We start from the raw sequence: 19,369 nt of genomic DNA on the forward strand, positions 1-19,369 counted from the left end.
CGAGAAATTGCAAGTGTGGTTGCCCTGACGCAAGTCGTGGGATGCAGTCGCCAGGACCAGAGGAATTCACGGGGCAAGTGGGTGCATTGGTGTGTTGATACTAGTGGCTATACAGTTGTGATGCATCATAAGCCCAGTCCACACCAATGATGAGCAATGCAACTGTTTTGCAACTTGCAATCACTTGCAGCCACATCCCAAAACTGGACTGACCTGCAATGGGGCAATTCAGACCGCTGCAATTTGTCTCTGCAACATATTGCAACAGTTTCATAATGTTGACAATCATTGCTGTGGACTGGGTTTTAAACGTTTGCCATTTGTGTTGGCAAATGTTAAATTACATGTGTATGTGCCGGGAGCATTGTGTGAGGAGTAGTGCGGCAAACCTTTGCTGATATAAATAAATGGACAGAGAATTTGGCAGAAATGTACATTTAGTTGACCTTCTCATCTGGTAGCTGGAACGCACGCCCCAAAACACGCTCGCCCCTATTCTTTCCGCAGACTGCTCGCCCCCAGAGGTTCTTGTATTCATTTTACCAAGGTTAGGGTTAGGAATAAGTTCAGGGTTAGGCATAGTTTTACAGAGGTTAAGTTTAGAAATAAGGCTTGGTTATGCATAGTTTTACTGAGGTTACATTTAGGAATTCCTGGTGGCGACTGTTCTGAAGTCATCGGAATTGACCTGGGGCGAGTTTGTTTTGGGGCGAACGTTCTTGTATTCTCTCATCCAGCAGGACTGGACAACCGTAGAATGTGCTTTGTGCATGGTTGACGCAGATTGTAAAGTGCTTCGGCTAAAATGTTTGCGGGAACATGCCGCCCCGACATTTCACTGCTTGTACCCGTATGAGTGAGTGACAAATAAGCCACTCTTGATTCTCTTGAAATAGCATGGTAATGAAAGCAGTGGAAGAGGATGAGTATAAAGTAGCTACTATATGTGAGGAAGACGATGTGCTCAGAGTGACTGTAAGAAAAGTAAAGCCAAAGAAAAGTGTTGCTGCATAATCAACCCCTCACACTGTCTGAAAGAGTTCTGATTCACCAGCTGTCTGCCATTGTAGCCATGTGTGTGTGTGTGTGTGTGCGTGTGTGTGTGTGTGTGTGTGTGTGTGTGTGCGTGCGTGCGCAGTCACACGCACGTACTGTATGTCACTGTGTCTTCACTTGCTCCCTTCTCCCCTCTTGTACTGCAAACATATTGTGTGTGTGTGTGTGTGTGTGTGTGTGTGTGTGTGTGTGTGTGTGTGCATGCGCGTGTGCGCACAGACACGTCAGGACACATATTCATCCGTTCCTCCATGTACTTGCATTGGCCTCAAGAAAGAAAGAAATGAGGGAGGGAGTCCTGAGTGAGAGCCCTGGAGGAAGAGTGTAAGTGATAGTGTGAATTAAGGACAGAGAATTTAACTGAAATTTACATTCTCCATCTTAACAATTGAGCTGACCTTCCCATCCAGTGGGAATCACAACCATAGAATGAGCTTCACTTCCTAGATCCCCACCGTTTCAAACAGCCATCGGTAATGAATTCATGGGTCTGAGCCAGAGGGTGATGTGGGAGATGATCTCATTTCAAATGCAGGGCACATGATGGCTAATTTATACATAGTCTATTCGTATGACTGTGTCGGAAAAGTTGGAAACCAGTTATGGAGCTGGACTGTTGCTTTTGTATTCATAAGTTGTGTTAGCTTTATAAGGAGATCAAATGCACGTCAACCATCTGCCCTGCACCAATTGGATGGAAGGATGGTTGGATTTTATTTCTGGCATTGAACCATCATGTACAACGAAAGAATTATGGTGGCATAAATCCAGTACAAAAAAGCAGTAAAGTGCATAGAACATAGATAATAATAAATAGTCAATAATATATACAGATACAGTATGAATAATACATGACACAAATGGCAGGAAAGTGGTTGCTCCGATTTGCTCCGTTCGGCAGACTCTTTTTTTTCTCAATTTGCTTCACAGAGTAGCGAAGTGAGAAAAAAGAATCTGCCGAACGGAGCGAATCAGTCTGAATCCCACCCAGGCTAGGAAATTGGTATATAGGGAATACGTCCATGCCCCAAGTGAACGAGTTCAAGTATCTCAGGGTGAAGGCAGGATGGAGCATGAGATCATCCGTAAAATCTGAGAAACAGGAAAGCTGTACCGCTGTGATGAAAAGAGAGCTGAGCCAGAAGGCAAAGCATCTCAATCTACCAGTCTATCATCATTCCTACTCTTACCTGTGGTCAGGAAATGTGGGTCATGAACAATATTGCAGACACAAGCAGCCGAAATGGGTTTTCTCTCAGGAGGGTGGCTGGCATCTCCCTGAGCGATAAGGTGAGAATCTCAGTCTCCCATGAGAGACTCGCAGCAGAGCCACTGCTCCTTTGCGTAGGAAGGTGTCAGTTGAGGACGGTGGTCCGGGCATCTAAGTAGAAAGCATCGTGGTCACCTCCCTAGGGAGATTTTCCAGGCACAGCCAACTTGAGAGGAGGCCACGGTGAGCGGTTAATCGTAACAAAAAAAACGCTCACAAGAGAGATTTGAATTTATCGTGAAATACACTAGGATGCATTAGTTTTTGTTGAGCTGCAAATTCAGTACCACTTAAACCAGGGGTATTCAACTAGATTAGGCAGGGGGCCACAATTGAAAAATTACTTGAAGTTGTGGGCCACAAGACCAAAAAAAAAAAAAAGTTCAGGGTTTTACCGGAAAACGTTAAGAAATGTTTTAACTGGTTGGTTAAACGATTCATTTATTATGTTGTTTTATTTATTTTGTGGTGCAAAGGTACTTCCCCCTAAAGTGACGCCTGGAGGTAGCCGTCCAGCCGCCATGTTAACAAAGCTGCTCCATGACTGCTGCCCAATTCTGCCTTGCAAGTTATACATAGATAAATAAACTGTACTTGAAGTCATACTTGAGTAAGAGAACAGATCTTACTTAAAGTACAAATATCAGGTTTTTCATACAAAGAAACAAAACAGACAGAAATGTGTTTTTTGTTTCTCTCCTCGCTTTATTAACTGATTTTCACTTTTTGAAAATGTTAAAGCAATAAAGAGACTGGAAAATGTGTCCCAGTACCATTCTTTCAGGTGAATGATCTCACACATCACTGTGTCTTACATTTCCAAGTAGCTTGTGACTAGATTCACTAGTTTCAGAATGATGTAACTTTCAAGTAGTCTCTACTTTTTTCACCATGTAGTTGGGTAGCTTGACAAAAGACATCCCTACATTTTCAGTGGCACATCAACAGGGAAGAGCACAACGTGAGTTTTGAGTGCAGTTCATCCCTTACAGTACATGCCATCTCCCTCAATTTGTAGCTAGCTGCCTATTTTTTAGTTTAAAGTGGACTCCAATCACCCACTAGCGGCCCGGGCTGAATGTCATGATGCCCTAACTCTCAACTAATGGTTCATGAAAGCATCATGAGAGCTTTTTTCTCTCTCTCTCTCTAAGACGAAAGTTGGCAGAAATTGACCAATCTTAAAATGAGCATGGTGCGGACCAATTATATGAAGATAGGCTGAAAATCGGTGAAGTGGTCCTTGGTTGGTGGTCTGTGGTTAACATGCCATCTCCATCAATTTCTAGCTATTTCTGAGTTGTGGGTGGATTTTGACCATCACATCAAAGAAATAATTCTCCATGTACATCCTTTAGCTTTTACATAGTCGTATGTTTCAATCACTCAAGAAGAGCGTCCGGGACTGAATATCTTGATGCTGTGACTCTCAAAAAATTGCTCATGAAACACATCATAAGAGCCTGTGCCCTTATCAGCCATGTACTCAAATCTAAACAACAACAGCAAAAACCTTTCCATCCAAACACGGAAACACTTTTACCATTCCAGCAATTGGCTCCACTACTCATCTTCTATGCCAGGGTCCGGTGCACTGGACACATTGAAATGCCTACTTCCTATTTTCTCAAATCCAAAATCAAAGCCTGTGCAGTATGAACGTCTGGCACAGATAATATCTTCTCAAACATCAAAATGCGTAAATGTGTTCCTGGGCCACAAGACAACTGGCCGCCAGTTGAATATCACTGACTTAAACCCTCTGTACTTGATAAAACGGACTTGTAAAGAGCACATTTGGTACACTCTTATTTCACTCAACAAATCGATTCGCCAAAAATAGCTGTTCTACAAGCTCACGTGTTGCAATGCAACGCATTGTGAGCTTGTAGATCGACTATTTTTGGCGAATAGGGATGCTGGGGATTCAAGTGGTTAACAAAGTGGCATTTTAAGTTGTGACCATATTTTGATTATCGTGATAATATCGTTAATCTCAATTATTTTTGCCACAATAATCGTGACGTGGAATTTCCCATCCCTACTACACGCTGGCCTGGGAATCCCTCATGATGGCCCAGTCAGAGCTGGCTAATGTGGCCAGGGAAAGGGTGGTCTGTCTGGGACTGGGACCAATGGGATTGCCATACCTCTGTGACCCAGACACTCCGGATTAGCGCATTAAGATGGATGGATGAATGAAATAGTCCAGACAGTAATGGAGTCCCTTTAGGTCAGAGGGAGAAGGGTAGAGGGGAGGACGGGGGAGGAAAGGTGCATGGGGGGCTGTCACTGATTTTCACAATTCATTAGAATGACGGCAGAGCAGTGGTGGAGAAAGTAAATCAACTATTTTCAGAAAATTTAAAATACGTACGGATTAATATAATATATTGTTATTATATTATATATTATATATTAACGTAATATAATAAGTACCGTTTTTGAGTAAATTTACTCAGTTACTTTACACCATGTGAGTGTCCTTGAATATGACACTGAACCCTAACTGCTTCCGATGCGCATGTTGGTGCCTTGCCTGGTTTCCCCCACGGGTGAACGTAATGCATATTGTAAAGTAGGATAAATGTGCTTTAGAAAAGCAGGGCAATTTCCATTTAGATAAAACACGTATACAGCAGGGACAAAAAGATGGATGGCAAAAGAGCAAGAGAGTTGGGAAGGTTGGAGAGGAAGGAATGGGGAAGGAGAAGTTGCCTTTTGGCTAGTAAGGATCAGCATAATTTAAATGGAATGATGAGGAAAACAAACATGTTTGGAGGCAGAAAGAAGGCGGGGATAAAGAGGGGTTATGTCTTCAGCTTCAAATCAGAATTTAATTGGAATACCCAGTGAGAGGTGTGGCGAGTCTACAGGGACTGTTTCCCGTTGGGTTTGGCAAATGAGCTCTCTGAGCTCTCTCCCTCTCACTCTCTTTTAAGTATGTTTTCAGGATTTAACTTCCATCCATTAACACAGTGGTACCCAAACTTTGCTGTGAGACAAGTCCAGGTGTGCTTTGGGATTTTGTGACAAAGACACATTGTTATTGCAATATATATGCAATATATATTGCAATAAGTGATGCATTACCTTAATAGCACACCTGCAAGCTCACAACGCATCGCGATGCAATACAGTATGTTGTGAGCTTGTAGATCTTCTATTGAAAGTATGAAATAGGGATTAAGTTGTAAAACGTTTTAATCTGCTTTGGTAAATAAAAATACGCACAATGCGTTGTGAGCTTGTAGATCGTCTATTTTAGCAATATTGGAACATTAGTGAATGTATGAAATAGGGCTTAAGGCCTTAACAGAGATTTTGACCTGACCTTGTGTGCCTTGGGCACAAAGTTTACAAAGTTTGTTAATGTAATAATCAATGTACCAGCAGACAATTGAATTAAAAAACATTTATTGAAATAACAGGCTTTATTTTTTTTCTTCAAGTTTTAGAATCCTTTAATGATAAAAAATAAAAGGTAATTGAAAAGATACAGTATTTAATAATAAATACATTTTAATTTCTCCGCCAGGCCAGGCAGTAGTTGTCAATCTTAGCCAATCAGGATGAAATATGAAAAATCGGACGGGTCCGTCTTGATGACATGACTATAGAGATCTGTGTACCGACTTGTGTGATGTTTGGACAAAGTCTGTAGGAGTAATGGCAAACAATTTGTTTAGCAAAAATCTGCCTCCGGGGCTATAAAAGGCAGATGTGAAAGAGGTGGGGCAGAGATTTTTCCTTTACCTCTAGGGAGTGTGTGTGTGTGTAGAGTTTCTCACTGATTGGTCCAGTTATAGGTAAAAAACATGAATCGGCCTGTTATAGTGCCACCATGAGACCGATTTGAAAAATGTGGGATGGCATTTCTTCCTCGCCATGTGTGCAAAGTTTCACGGCAATCGGACACTGCGTTCATGATTTGAGGCATTTTGTTCAAAACGGAGCACTACTGCAAACATTGGAAGCCAATCTTAGCCAATCAGAATGGAATATGACTATAGAAATAATGTGTACCGATTTACTTGATGTTTTGCGTTTTCTGTAGGAGTAATATTTAGTTTTGCAAAAATCTGCCTCCTGGTGGCACGATGTGAAAGATTTGGGCCAAAGGCTCTGCTCTGGCCTCCTGGGAGTGTGTGTGCACAGTTTCACGTCCATCGGGCCAACGGAGCCGGAAATTAGCTGTACACAGACGGGGACACACACTCACGGACGGATGGACAGAGGCGAAAACATAGTCTGAGCCATGCCTTCAGCCTGGCGGAGACAAAAAAAAAAAACATATTAATTTCATATCCTATTAGATCATTGGTGGTTGTTTTATTTTTTATTATAAATGCTGCTTCAGTCCAGTCCCTGATGTCATCGCCTGGTTTGGAGACGATTCACTTCCAAATCATCATTTATTCTCAAATGGATTTTCTGGATCATCTTATTTTCTTAACCACTTAAACCCTCAGGGCTCTATACTTGTGTCTTCTCTGTTTTCTGTTATTTGTGGGAAAGCTTTCGCTGAAAATAGCCGATTGACAAGCTTGCAATGCGACACAACGGATGCTGTGGTTTTAAGTGGTTACGTTTTCATATTCAATAATAATGGACACATTTATTTATTTCAGCTTTTATGAGTCGTTGTGGCAATTATTTACATTTTGAACCAGTCGAGTGAGTGACTTGGACCCCCACTGAGAGCTAGAACTGCTGCCATTGCAGATATTTCTGTGCATATCCCATCATGTTTGTCTCAGTAATGAGTTATCACACATGGAAGTTACGGAAACAAAGGATGTAAAAAAAGAAAAAGAAAAACCTGATTGTGGAATGAGAAGAACCTCAAATCTTAATACAGAAAGATATTTATTGTTTGGTTTGATTATTCATATAGTCCTTTATTTAATGGTCAGGTATGATATATTTAGCATTACTAAATAATTGGATGTAGAGATGAGGTTGTTTGGCCCCAATAAACTCATTTAATAAATTATGCACACAATTATAGCAGCCCAAATATTTATTTGAGCTACTGTTTGGGCTATTGCAGTAGCCCAAATAAATACCCCCAATAGTTAGCATTACTGCCATCATGGGTAAACCATGCAGTCAAAAACTAAATCCAAAGCTACATGGCCATCCTTTAGAAAATAGATCATTCTTTCCTCTGTATTCCATACAGTATGACAACATTTGAACAATGTATAACCAATGTGGCTATCTTTCTGCATGAATTCAGTGTCAAATGACACATTGTGGTCTCAGGGCCACATGCCTGAGGCTTTCTGTTCCAGAAGGGGATTCTTTAGTAGACCATGCATACTGTACCTCCTTTTGTGAACTATTTATTTATTTATTTCAAGACTTTGTGCGTTTTGTGCGTTTTAAATAATACTTCATGTAAGATGACACCAAAGAGATTACTGCTGTGCTAACCTACTCAGAACCCACTAAATACTATTTCATTGGTGTCCATCCATCGGCTGCTTTTGATTAAACCCTGAAAATGTTACCTTCTTTTAAACTATTTAAAATGTCATTCAATTCTGAAAGTGCAGATAGACGAAATCATCAGGAGGGATGGGCATACAAAGTCAATTTACATACTGTAATTAAGGGGTCATACAGCCATATATAATTGTAAATGTTAGTTATTGTATAATTCTTGGGAAGATTACCCACCTACTGTATATTTCCACAATATGCTGCCTTTACAGGGCTTTGTTATAGTCATGATTGTCACAAAGCATTGTAGGGACCTTACATAATGTGTCATATATAACACACCAAATACACTGCATAATATACCCTATATTAATAATGCAATAATGATGCAAATAGCACTGAGACAGTTGTGTTAGTATTGCAGGCACACAAGGCTCTTACACAAAATAAAAAAAGTTCTTCATTAAGACACTGTAGAAATCAAGGTACAATAACAATAAAAAATATATAAATATATGTGATTATTTGTTCCTATTTCAGATCAAGAGATGAATACTCTTCAAAATCACCTGACTGTCGCCAGCTCGTATTTCTGTCTAGGATGCATCTTTTAATCACAAATAAAAGTTGTGCAAGAGTACAGTCGGGGGAGGAGGGGGGGGGGGGACACAACACCAAAAACTAAGCTGTTTCACACAACTGTCTCAATACTTTTGCCTTAAACTGCAACAAAGTGTATGTAAAATGTAAGAATTATCCAGAGACTGCAATGCCAACCACTTATCTGTATCCAATTACTCTCTAGTCAAGTGGTTCTCAACCTTTTCAGCCTGTGGCCCCCCAAAATAATCGTGTCGCCATAGTTGGACAACACTGTACAAAAATATGTTGGCCATGAGTCCCTTGGCCATGCATTGTGGAGCTAAGCATGGCTGCCATCGAGAGATCCCATGGCCAAGTGCTTTTTATCATTCAACCTCCATCACCATGGTAACACACCTCCTGTAGCCTTTCAGGCCTGCGTCGTCAAGTACTGTATGTATGTGTGAAAAGATTATCTTATGTTGAGCGTGAGCACAGCAGCTGGCCTATGTGCTTTTCAACTTAGAACTTGTGTATTTGCAGGTATGTGTGTCTGTCCTTAAAAATCTGTCTGTTTCTATGTATTAAGTCACAGACACTTTGGTTACAAAACTAGTTTGCAAAATTTAAGGGACATTTAAGAACCTGTTTTATGGACATACTGTAGTTTTAAACATTTCACTATACATATGTATGAAAGGCTACCATTCTATCTGATCTTATACAGTATTAACCACTTAAACTCTACAGTATACAGGTATAGTTGGTTGACTGGAGTCTCCCAGGGCTCTATACTAAGTCTGTTCTTTTTTCCTTCTACATCAAATCTGTCTGCAGAAAATAGCAGAGACGTGTGAGCTTGCAGAATTATCTACACGCTCGCACGTTGTGAGCTTGTAGATCTATTATTTTCACCAAATGTTATCCCCAGAATGCGGACGCTAGGGTTCAAGTTAATGCCTCTGCCTTTTAGTCGCTGCGTTGGAAAGTACATGTTTAATATGAAACACAACAAGTTGGAGGATAGCATACAGAAGAGGACAGAAATGACTGAATAATGCCTTTGGTGTGTCCATACCTTTTTAGTCTACACATTTCACAATTTCTCTGGAACTGTTTGTTGATTTGGCTCAACTGTCTGCATCAAGATAATCAAACCTGGCAGGAAGCGCTATTTGCAGTCCATTCTAAATGTTTTCCTGTCTCCCACAATGGAACCAGACGAGCGAATGCCGTGGAAAAAGGGAGAACTATTCAAACTTCTGGCTATCACACTAAACTGATGCTCTTTGGTCATCTAAGGTAAACTGAATTTCAAATGAAGGATAACAAGGCGCATGACTTGCAGATAAAGCAGCCATTTATTCAAAGAAAGTGCCCTTATTGTCGACAACCTTGGTATCCTTCTTTTGACGCTAGACATTGAAATTGACTTTTTATCCACCTTTTCATACCAGGGAACCGCCAAGCTCTATTCAGTATTCGAGTCATTCGTTTCCCATTAGATTATTTGGGGACAGCCAGTTCTCCACAAAGCAACATAACAGTGATTCATTCTACATCTGGATGCCACCAGACGATTGGTCTGGACGGTCTTTGTTTTCCAGTGAACAAAGTGGTTTCAGTCCCATGTTGTTACAAAGGCGTTGGATTGAGTTTATAGTGACTGTTGGTCCCTCTTGACTCTGCTGTGGAAATAGAAGCTTACAATTAGCATTGGCAATAGGCTTCTATTGCAAAAAAGGAGACCATGCGTGAAAATCAAGCCTTTACATTAAACCTGGAGGGAGTTGGGAGTGAACAGGGAAGGTCGACAGCTTTGTCGTAGTAGCAGCTAAGACTAGTTAGCGGTCTGAGGTGTGTGCGTGTGTGTGTGTGTGTGTGTGTGTGTGTGTTTGCGTGTCTCAACTTGCAATTATACTTTTATGCATTTTCTGGAATTAGCTACACAGTTTATACAAAGGACCATTCGTGGCACGCACTGTTTGTGGTGCACAAATATTTATGAATTATCTTGTGTGTGTGTGTGTGTGTCAGACAGTGGTCTCTATCTTCTCTATAATCTCCACTAGAGACCTAGACGGAGCCAACAGAGAGAACTCCTCGCTCCCCCACAGAGATCCCCGACTCGACTCCACATCACTGTTCGTCTCCTCTTCCTCATCTCCTTCCTCATCCTCCTCGCCATCATCATCATCCTCCTCGTCCTCGTCGTATGATTCCGTATAAGTCCCGCCCACCGCGTTTATCCCAGAATCCTCTGAGCTGGAAGGGGAGGAGCATGGCTGTGACTTCTGTCCAATCAGATGTGGTTCCAACGTCGGCTTGGTTATCTTATTATAGTCCTCTGGAGGGCTTCGATTGGACGGCCGAGGCTGTGGGCGTAGTTGGGATTGGCGTTTTTTCGGGGTCGGGGGAAGTCTAGAGCTTGGCGAGTCACCGAGCGCGCTCGGCGGCGGGGACGTTGTTGGGGGCGGGGCTTGAGCCTTCGGGGGCGGAGTCAGGGGCAGCCTCTGAACGTAGCACATCTTGCCGTTGATCCTCTTGACCACGTAGTCGTCCACGAAGAGCTCGGCGATGACGCAGAACTTGGCCTGGCTGGCCGGGGCCACCAGGGCCGGGGCGCTCCGTAGGAAGCGCTCGGCCAGCGAGACGGAGAGGCTGAAGGAGGAGGCGTGTTCGCCGGACGCGTCGGAGGGAACCGCCGTGCTGGGAAGCTGGCACACGTTGGTCATTGGCTGATACACGTATTTACCTGCAAAGGGAGATAGCAATTAGAAGGATACCTTCACAAGGCACGGTTATGTAGGAGTGAAACGAGAATAAAGATGTATCACATAAAGCAGAGGTCTTCAACGTTTTCAGGCCAAGGACCCCCTAGCTGAGAGAGAGACGAATCAGGGACCCCCTCTATATTGTATAAAATTGTGTTTCAGATTTAACTTTTTTTGTTTACTTGGTCTGCTCTTTTTTCCCTCTACACCAAACACCTCTTTGCCAAAAAATAGCAGATCTACAAGCTCACTCTACAAGCTCACAACTCCTCGCGCTGCAAGGTGTTGTGAGCTTGTAGATCTGCTATTTTTTGGCTAAAGTTCTCCTCAGAAAAGGGATGCTAGGGTTCAAGTGGTTAATCTAAAATAAAAAAATCATTTCACACAAAGATTTGGCAGACCCCCTGTAGTAACTCTGAGGACCCCCTAGGGGTCCCGGACCCCCTGTTGAAGACCCCTGACATAAAGGACCGGACCGGTCAGTGGTCTGGCTTGTTTTAGTTTTGGTTTGGTTTATAGACCTTGTATACTGTACTTCCCATGACTGCAGACCATTTTCCAAAGCATACAGTGGTGTGGTATTGAACTTGAGATAGGTAATCCAACACACTATATTTCATGGCATTATTTTTTTGTCAAATATTGTATATAGTATACAGTGTGTGTGAGATTGTCTTTAATCACAGCTCTATAGAAAACAAATCATATACTTCACACTAAAGACTTAGAGAGAGAGATGGCAGAGGAAGGTGTGTGCTGACTGAGGATGAAAGGGAGCGAGAGATGAGGAAAGGAGGGATGGACTTTCTTAAGGGCAGGGATGAGAAGAGGAGCCTGCCCTGACGCTGATTATACAAGTTGAAAGGGGGAGGTGGAGAGAGAGGAGAAGCAGTAGAAGGTTAGAGGGATGGAATGATAGAACGAAGAGGTTGGAGATACGTTCAGTATAGGCCTTCAATTACTATTTCTCTCACTCACTCATTCACTCACTCACTCACTCACTCACTCACTCACTCACTCACTCACACACCATAATACGCTATCCTCATTTATCACACACAAACATACACAGTGTTCAATGCACATCACATGCACAAGGACGCAAACTGTGTATACCAGTAACAGCATACCAGTGGTTCTCAAAGTGGGGTCCGGGCGCAGATGTACAAGCTCACAGCGCGTCACTACACTAGAGCTTGTACATCCGCTATTTTTCAATTAAAAAAAAAAGATATTAAAAAAAATTGGAAGATTTTTAATTGTTTTTAACATAAATCGACTCTTCTGTGGGTCCCTGGCGCAATACCTTTTCAGATGGGGGTTCGCGGCTAACAAATACATATCAATTTGGTCGTCCTTGACTGGAAACAGTTTGAGAACCACTGCAGTATACTGCAGTGGTTCTCAAACTTTTTCCATATATATTTTCCCATGTATATATGAACAAGAATACACAAAGGACCACACAGTAAAGTGCTGTCACTGCTGCTCCTGTGAGATATATATATTGCAGCGTCCTTGTTTGTACAACAAACAACTCTCTCACAAGAGGAAGTATTTAGAGTTTTAGACCATCTTCTACTGCTACATGGTGCGAAGTAGTACCTGGTACTTTTTCTTTGTATCACTGCCGTCAAGGTTCCAAGCGGGCTGAGGCAATAACAGAATGTGACATCAGTCAGACAATCGTCACTAGCGTCGTTGCATCATGACGGACTCCCCTATACTGCAGGGAAGGCCCCCGAATACTGTTAGCAAACTTTTAAACTAACTTTTGTAAATGGGAAATGTGCAGACGCATGTGCTATTTCTCTCCTAAAATGTTATCAGAATCTGTTTTTGTTGGGCTGTACAAAAGTAGCAATACTGCAATGCAGAAATACTCTGTTACAAGTAAAAGTCCGGTATTCAAAATTGACTTGAGAAAAGGATTGTGAGCTTGTAGATCTGCTATTTTCAAATAGCCTTAGTATATATAGGGCTGAAGTGGTGAATGTATGTTTTGTAATAATAATCAAAATCGAGAAAGTTACTAGGTCACTAAAGCTTTCAGATAATTGTAGTGGTGTGAAAGTACAATATTTGCCTCTGAGATGTAGTGGAGTAGAAACACCTAAAAATGTTACTTAAGTACAGTACTTGAGTACATGTACTTAGTTACTTTACATGTAACACCTGTACATGCTAACCTCTGATAAATATACTATATGTTACAAAACATATTTTTTTTGTCAAATTTGTATTGGCAGTTCAAGCTCATTATTTCCGTCTTTTCATTGTGTACCCTTGTGAAGGGAAACGTCTCTCTCTCTGCGATTCTTTGATGGTCCCTATAGAATATTAATTAACAACACAAACACATCCTGCCATTCTGGACCCAGAAGAAAGGATGAGGAAAATGAGTGGTTGGAAATGAGAAGAATGTGAGAGAAGGATGTGAATGGGAGGGACAGACAGACCGGAAAAGTGAGAGAGAAAGAGAGAGAATAGACGAGGAAGAGGGAGGAATGGAGAGGGAGGGGAGACGAAGAGTGAGAAGGAAATGAGGAATAGGTGAGAAAGGAGAAAGGGAAGTGTGAGGAAGAGGGAGGAATGGTAATGAGGAGTGAAGGAGAGAGAGGGATAATGAGCAGAGGAGAGAGAGAGAGGGAGAGAAAGCCTGATAGATAAAAACACATTTGATAATTGGAAGCTATACGCTGTAGACAGGCGAGAAAGAGAAAAGCAGGGAAGCATTAACAAATGCATGCGCGTGCGCATCTCTCTCTCACACACACACACACACACACACACACACACACACACACACACACACACACACACACACACACACACACACACACACACACAGTTAGTTATACATGGCCTACACATCATTTTAAAATATTGGCCAATATTGATACATTATGCGATATGTAGTCTCTCTCAATTAAGAATCTTTTAGCACGCTGTTCCAGAGTATAACATGCATGAATTTTTGGCCATACGATTTCTGTTCATGAAATCGGCTAAATCACATTTAAAGGCTGAAACACCTGTTTTTAGGGTTGATGTGGTGCTGATGAGGGGCTTAATGTGTTTTTAATTCCATCCCACAGGTTTGAGGTTTGGTGTGGAGGAGTCAGATATTGGCAGCTAGCTTGGATTTGGGGTAAATAAAAAAAGGGGGAAAAAAATAAGAAATTTGAATTAAAAAAGTAATATATTTAAATTCAAATATTCGGTCCAGTTATCATGTGCACAGCACCCGCTCTCACTCTCCTTGCCTCTACGGTGCCTAAGCTGCTGGACACCTAACAATGGAGGCATCAGGCAACCACACGCAGTGTAGCACCTCCCGCCAGGGACCCCCGCTTACATCATCTCACCCCTGAGCGCCAGCGCTGCACCGAAGACCACGAGGCAGAGAGAGAATCAGATTCAACATTCCAGAATTTTACTTTCCGGATTATTACTCTCCTTACACACCGGGGGCGTTTTTTTCATGCGAATTATACGTTTTTTTTAAAAACCTTATAAAGTCAATGCAAGCTTCCACATCAATTTCGCAGAGCGAAAAAGCGTCTTTTTCGGACCGCATCCGAATTTTGCGTATATTCGCATAATCGCCGGTGTGTAATGACCTTTTTAGCCTATATGACACAAGATTCTAATTCTTTTGGTTTTGGTTCCTCAGTATTGTAGCAGCAATGACAACAATAACAAAGTAGTAGAGGGTAATGAGAAATGGCAGTATGTACATTTGTCATGGCACATCATGTGCTTGAAGATTCCTACTTCTGAATATGATCCATATGTGTAGGCCTTTGTGCACACAGTGTGCAGTATGTGTGCGTAAGTATCTATTGTTTATGTGGTAGGCGCACAGGCACCATCAGGGTTCATGGCCATGCCGGCTTGTGGTGGACATTTTTGACAAAATTCTATTTTTGCCACAGACAAATATTACCAGAAACAGAGCTATAGCCCTAAATGTATACTACTGTAGTGCTGTGGTCCTCAAAGTGGGTTGAGGGACCTTCGGGGTTGCTTGAAGGTGGTCCAAATGGACCATTACAGGTCTGTAACTCTGAAAGTGTACAAATGGAACCAAATGGACCCTAAGGGTCCATTTGGTTCCATTTGTACACACTCAGAGTTTCAAGGATGTCCTTGAAAATAAAAAGTTTGAGAACCACTTAACGTAAAAACAAAATCTAAAATGTGCCATGGACCAGGACAAGTCTTGCCACAAACACATTTATCCATGTACGGACATATTGATGACCCCTGACCCCCTATAGTGTCAATAGTTCATACTCTGATTGCCAGGGAGAATTCTCTTTTCCGGAGCTATTGGTCTTGTCGACCAAGCACGACGACTTGTTGTTCAAAAACCTGTTTGCCTGGGGGAAGCAGATGACTAAAGGACCTTGCAGAAGCCTAAATAGTCAACTAAAAGTAATGTATTGGCTTCTCTGTTGCAGCTGAGGAGAGCAGCAAATGGGATCAAAACAGTTAATTTCATTACATCAAATTAAATGGATTCAGCCATGGGCTATTTATCTGAAAAGAATAGGCCTATTGGCCGTGGTCTACCCTACCAGACTGGAAATTGGACTATTCATGAACAAGAAAGGGAAGCCAGTAGCAGACATGACCCAGACAGTCTTCATGATCTTTCATACTGTATTTGGTGGAAATAACAGCACTTCACTTTGCTTATATAATAGAGGATATGCGTGTGACATAATCATCAAAACCGGAAATTATGCAGGAATGCCTACTGAGTGTCAAAAAAATACTTTCTGGCCTTGACAGCCCATGCATCCAAACAGAAAAGTCATATCTGATTGCATTAAACAACATTAAACATTGTTAAACTCACTTTGCATGTTGCTTTGCCACTCGCTTTGCCACTCGATGTGCCATTCACTTTAAGCATGCGCATATCCTCTATAGTTAACAAGGTTACAACAAAGTTCTTAGAGACTTGAATTGGGCCCGTTCTTCTGTCTTTTGCCCACCTGACTGAGTACCCTTATTATTTATAATTGCGTACTGCCACTTACTGGTGAATGTAGGTGAATGGTGAATGTACACATGTTGGGAAGCTGTGCGCTGTTGCGCACGTTGTAACAAAATGTTTAGTTTTTTAAAGCGACTTTAAGTATTTAGACAAGCACTACAGATATGACATGTATTATTATTATTATTATTGAATACCCCCAGTACTTTAAAGCCTTTAAAGTGGCCATGCCTGCTTGCCTTGAGCTGTAATTACTGCATAGTGACTACTTAACAATTAAGTATTCACTTTGCAGTACTTGCTGCTTTCTTAAGATCTCTTCCCCTGTAACACCTCTCCCTTTCTCTCGCTCTCTTTCTGTCACCCCATCCCCCACAACATGTAAACTAATGCACGTGTGTATGCCAATCATTTTAATTGCCACTTAGCATAACTGCATCACTAGCTAGTTGAGGCTACTTGGCTTTCACATTAAGGATGCTCATCATTATTAATATTATTAACCTCAATGGGCTATTTACACGCTAAACATACCTTTTGACATTCAGTGTCACATAACATGTTCAGCAACGTGTTCTTTGCATAATACAGGTTCATGGTTCAAGACAGAGCGCAGAGAAGTGTTTCTGGTAAGATGAGGGCGTGAGCTGTGTTCAGAATGAACTAGAAACATGTGATTGCACAGAACGGAACAGAAAGAGACGGAGAGAGAGGAAAGAGGTTATACCACTGTGGATGTCAGAAGAGTTGGCTATACTCTCACCAAATGTCATAGTTAGAATTATAGAAAGCTGTCTATGAGATGGTCTGTGTTATGGATGGGACAATATGAAAATTACAATAAAAAGTATTGTGATTAACGATAATTTATCGCCATAATCAAAATATGCTTAAAACTTAAAATGCCACTTTCGTTAACCACTTGAGACCCCAGGAACGTTCACCAAAAAATAGCCGATTGTCAAGCTCGAGCTTGTAGATCTCCTATTTTTGGCGAATCGATGTGTGCAGAGTGAAATAAGAGCGTACCAATTGCGCTCTTTACAGGTCTTAAGTGGTACTGAATTTGCAGCTCAACAAAAGCTCATTCATCCTAGTAGTGTATGACGGAGGACAAGTTCACGATAAATTAGAATGTCTGCGATACGATTATTGTGAGCGGCTTTTTGTCTCGATAAACGATTATCGTCCCATCCCTACTTTGTGTTTCTGTGTATCGTTCTGTGTTCCCGGAGCTAATCTCAAAAACTACTGGTCCAATCTCCATGAATTCAAGTCTCCATGAGGCGTGTAATCGATAGGAAGAAAAGTCATTTTGGGGGTGAACTATCTCTTTAAATGTTATAATGGAAGTCAATGGGGCTCTGATCAGGCTGAGACCTTGGATCAAATTTGGAGTCATTCTTCAAAGAGAGATGACTGACATCACAAGTCCGAGATCCACATTGGAGCCTCGCCGTTCCTATATGTGGATCCCGAGATCCACATAATTGGATTTCCTTTACTGGAGCCAAAATACACAGTATACGCCCCTATACCATATTATGACCAATTTAGACATGGAGCTGAGTTTCATGATATTTTACTGAGCACATTCAAAGCACAGCTGTGTCTGTGCTCTGGGTCTGTTAAAAACCAGACCACAGCCTGAGGTCTGGTTTGGGCACTACTCCTGGCTGGCCTGCCTCCGCTCAGGACTAAAGATAATTGCCGCACGTCGTCTCTGTCGGGTCCAAAACTGTTACTTTCCAGGATTCTAATAAAAAAAACGAGACAAGCTTGAAAATGCTTGCGGATCTGCTACTTTTGATGCTTTTGTGTGACGCTGTAGTATGATCAAGTAGAGTGTTAATTTATAAAAAGCTGAACTATGGAGATGGGAGGTTTCTGCCTGACAGCAACAATATGCTTTTGCCATCAAGAGTACTCCCAGAGTGTAGAGAGCAGAAGTGTGTGTGCACACGCACGCACGCGCGCATGCACGCGCACACACACACACACACACACACACACACACACACACACACACACACACACACACACACACACACACACACACACACACACACACACACACTGGTTAGCAAAGGGGATCTGCTTGTGGTGTGATATAGCACCTCTTTTGATAAGATCTCACTTATAGTACTATAGAACACTTTTCTTGCCATGGTGCTAAAAGCACAAGTTCAGCACCAAACAGCAGTGCATTATTGTTTCCTATTGAATAGCTGCTGCTCAAACAGCTGGGTTATAAATGGTCCCAAAACACGAGTAGTAAATAATAATATTAAATGACATGGAGCTGGACAGTACGTATTGTGATATGAGACTAGATACCGTCTGGGATCGTCCGCGATCATATGATATCTATATAATATCAGACGAAAATTGAAACATAAGTTAAATCAATGTATACTCTTAATACGCAGTGTTCCTCTTTCATGTCCTTCCCTCAATCACTCACTCCCCCCTCCCTCTCTCTCTCTCTCTCTCTCTCTCTCTCTCTCTCTCAGCATGTTGAATTAAACATCAAGACTAAAGTTTCTGCCATGTAGCATTCATTAGCTCTCCCATCCTCCAAATGTCTCACCCTCTCTCTCCCCTCTTCTTTTCATCCTCCTGTTCATCCCTCCATCTCATATTTCCATCACTCCCAATGCCCCCTGGCCCTGGGTCATTAAGCTTTTTTCCCCATTCAAAATCCTTTAGACCTTTTTTTTTATCACGTAATATAAAAACTGTGTTCCAAAAATAGTAAAATGAGTCAGGCCATTCTACTCATATGGTTACAAAGCATCAATTGTACTCATATGGTTACAAAACATCAATTTTACTCATATGATTACAAAGCATACATTTTACTCATATAGTTCAGTGGCGTAGCCAGAAAGCTGGCAGCAGCTGGGCATGGGGATTTGTGGGTGGGCATCATGGCATGAGTGCCATGATGGCGCGCGCGCGCGTTTTTTTTCGGTTATTATCGGTTAAAATCTTACTTTTTTGCGCAATTTGCGGGTCTTTTGCGGGTTTATTATGTTATTTAATTCTTATTTTTGCCTTAATTTTCATGAAAACATTGACAGGTCGCAAATAATGCCCCGTTGTCCGCCTCCTCCGCGCGTCCGCAGTCCGCCTCCACTCACAGAGCACAGGCACAGTTCACAAGCAGAAAAAATGTTTTCTTCTTTTTTTTTTGGGTGGGCACAACAGCCAGGTGGGTGGGCCCAGGCC

The 19,369-nt window shown here is 41.9% G+C and overlaps 1 protein-coding gene across 1 annotated transcript in view; it reads right to left on the reverse strand.

Moving 5' to 3' along the window:
• Positions 1 to 5,910: 5,910 nt before the first annotated feature.
• Positions 5,911 to 19,369, reverse strand: part of LOC311058815 (UPF0524 protein C3orf70 homolog A-like) — a 25,426-nt gene continuing 11,967 nt past the window's right edge. Inside the window, exon 2 of the mRNA XM_084076326.1 lies at positions 5,911 to 11,111. Coding sequence (XP_083932452.1) covers positions 10,390 to 11,111 — 722 coding nt within the window. The 3' untranslated portion in view covers positions 5,911 to 10,389. The remainder of the gene's footprint in view (positions 11,112 to 19,369) is intronic.

The sequence above is a fragment of the Gymnoscopelus microlampas genome (genome assembly GCF_963454915.1).
Source record: "Gymnoscopelus microlampas genome assembly, chromosome: 13".
NCBI lineage: Eukaryota > Metazoa > Chordata > Actinopteri > Myctophiformes > Myctophidae > Gymnoscopelus > Gymnoscopelus microlampas.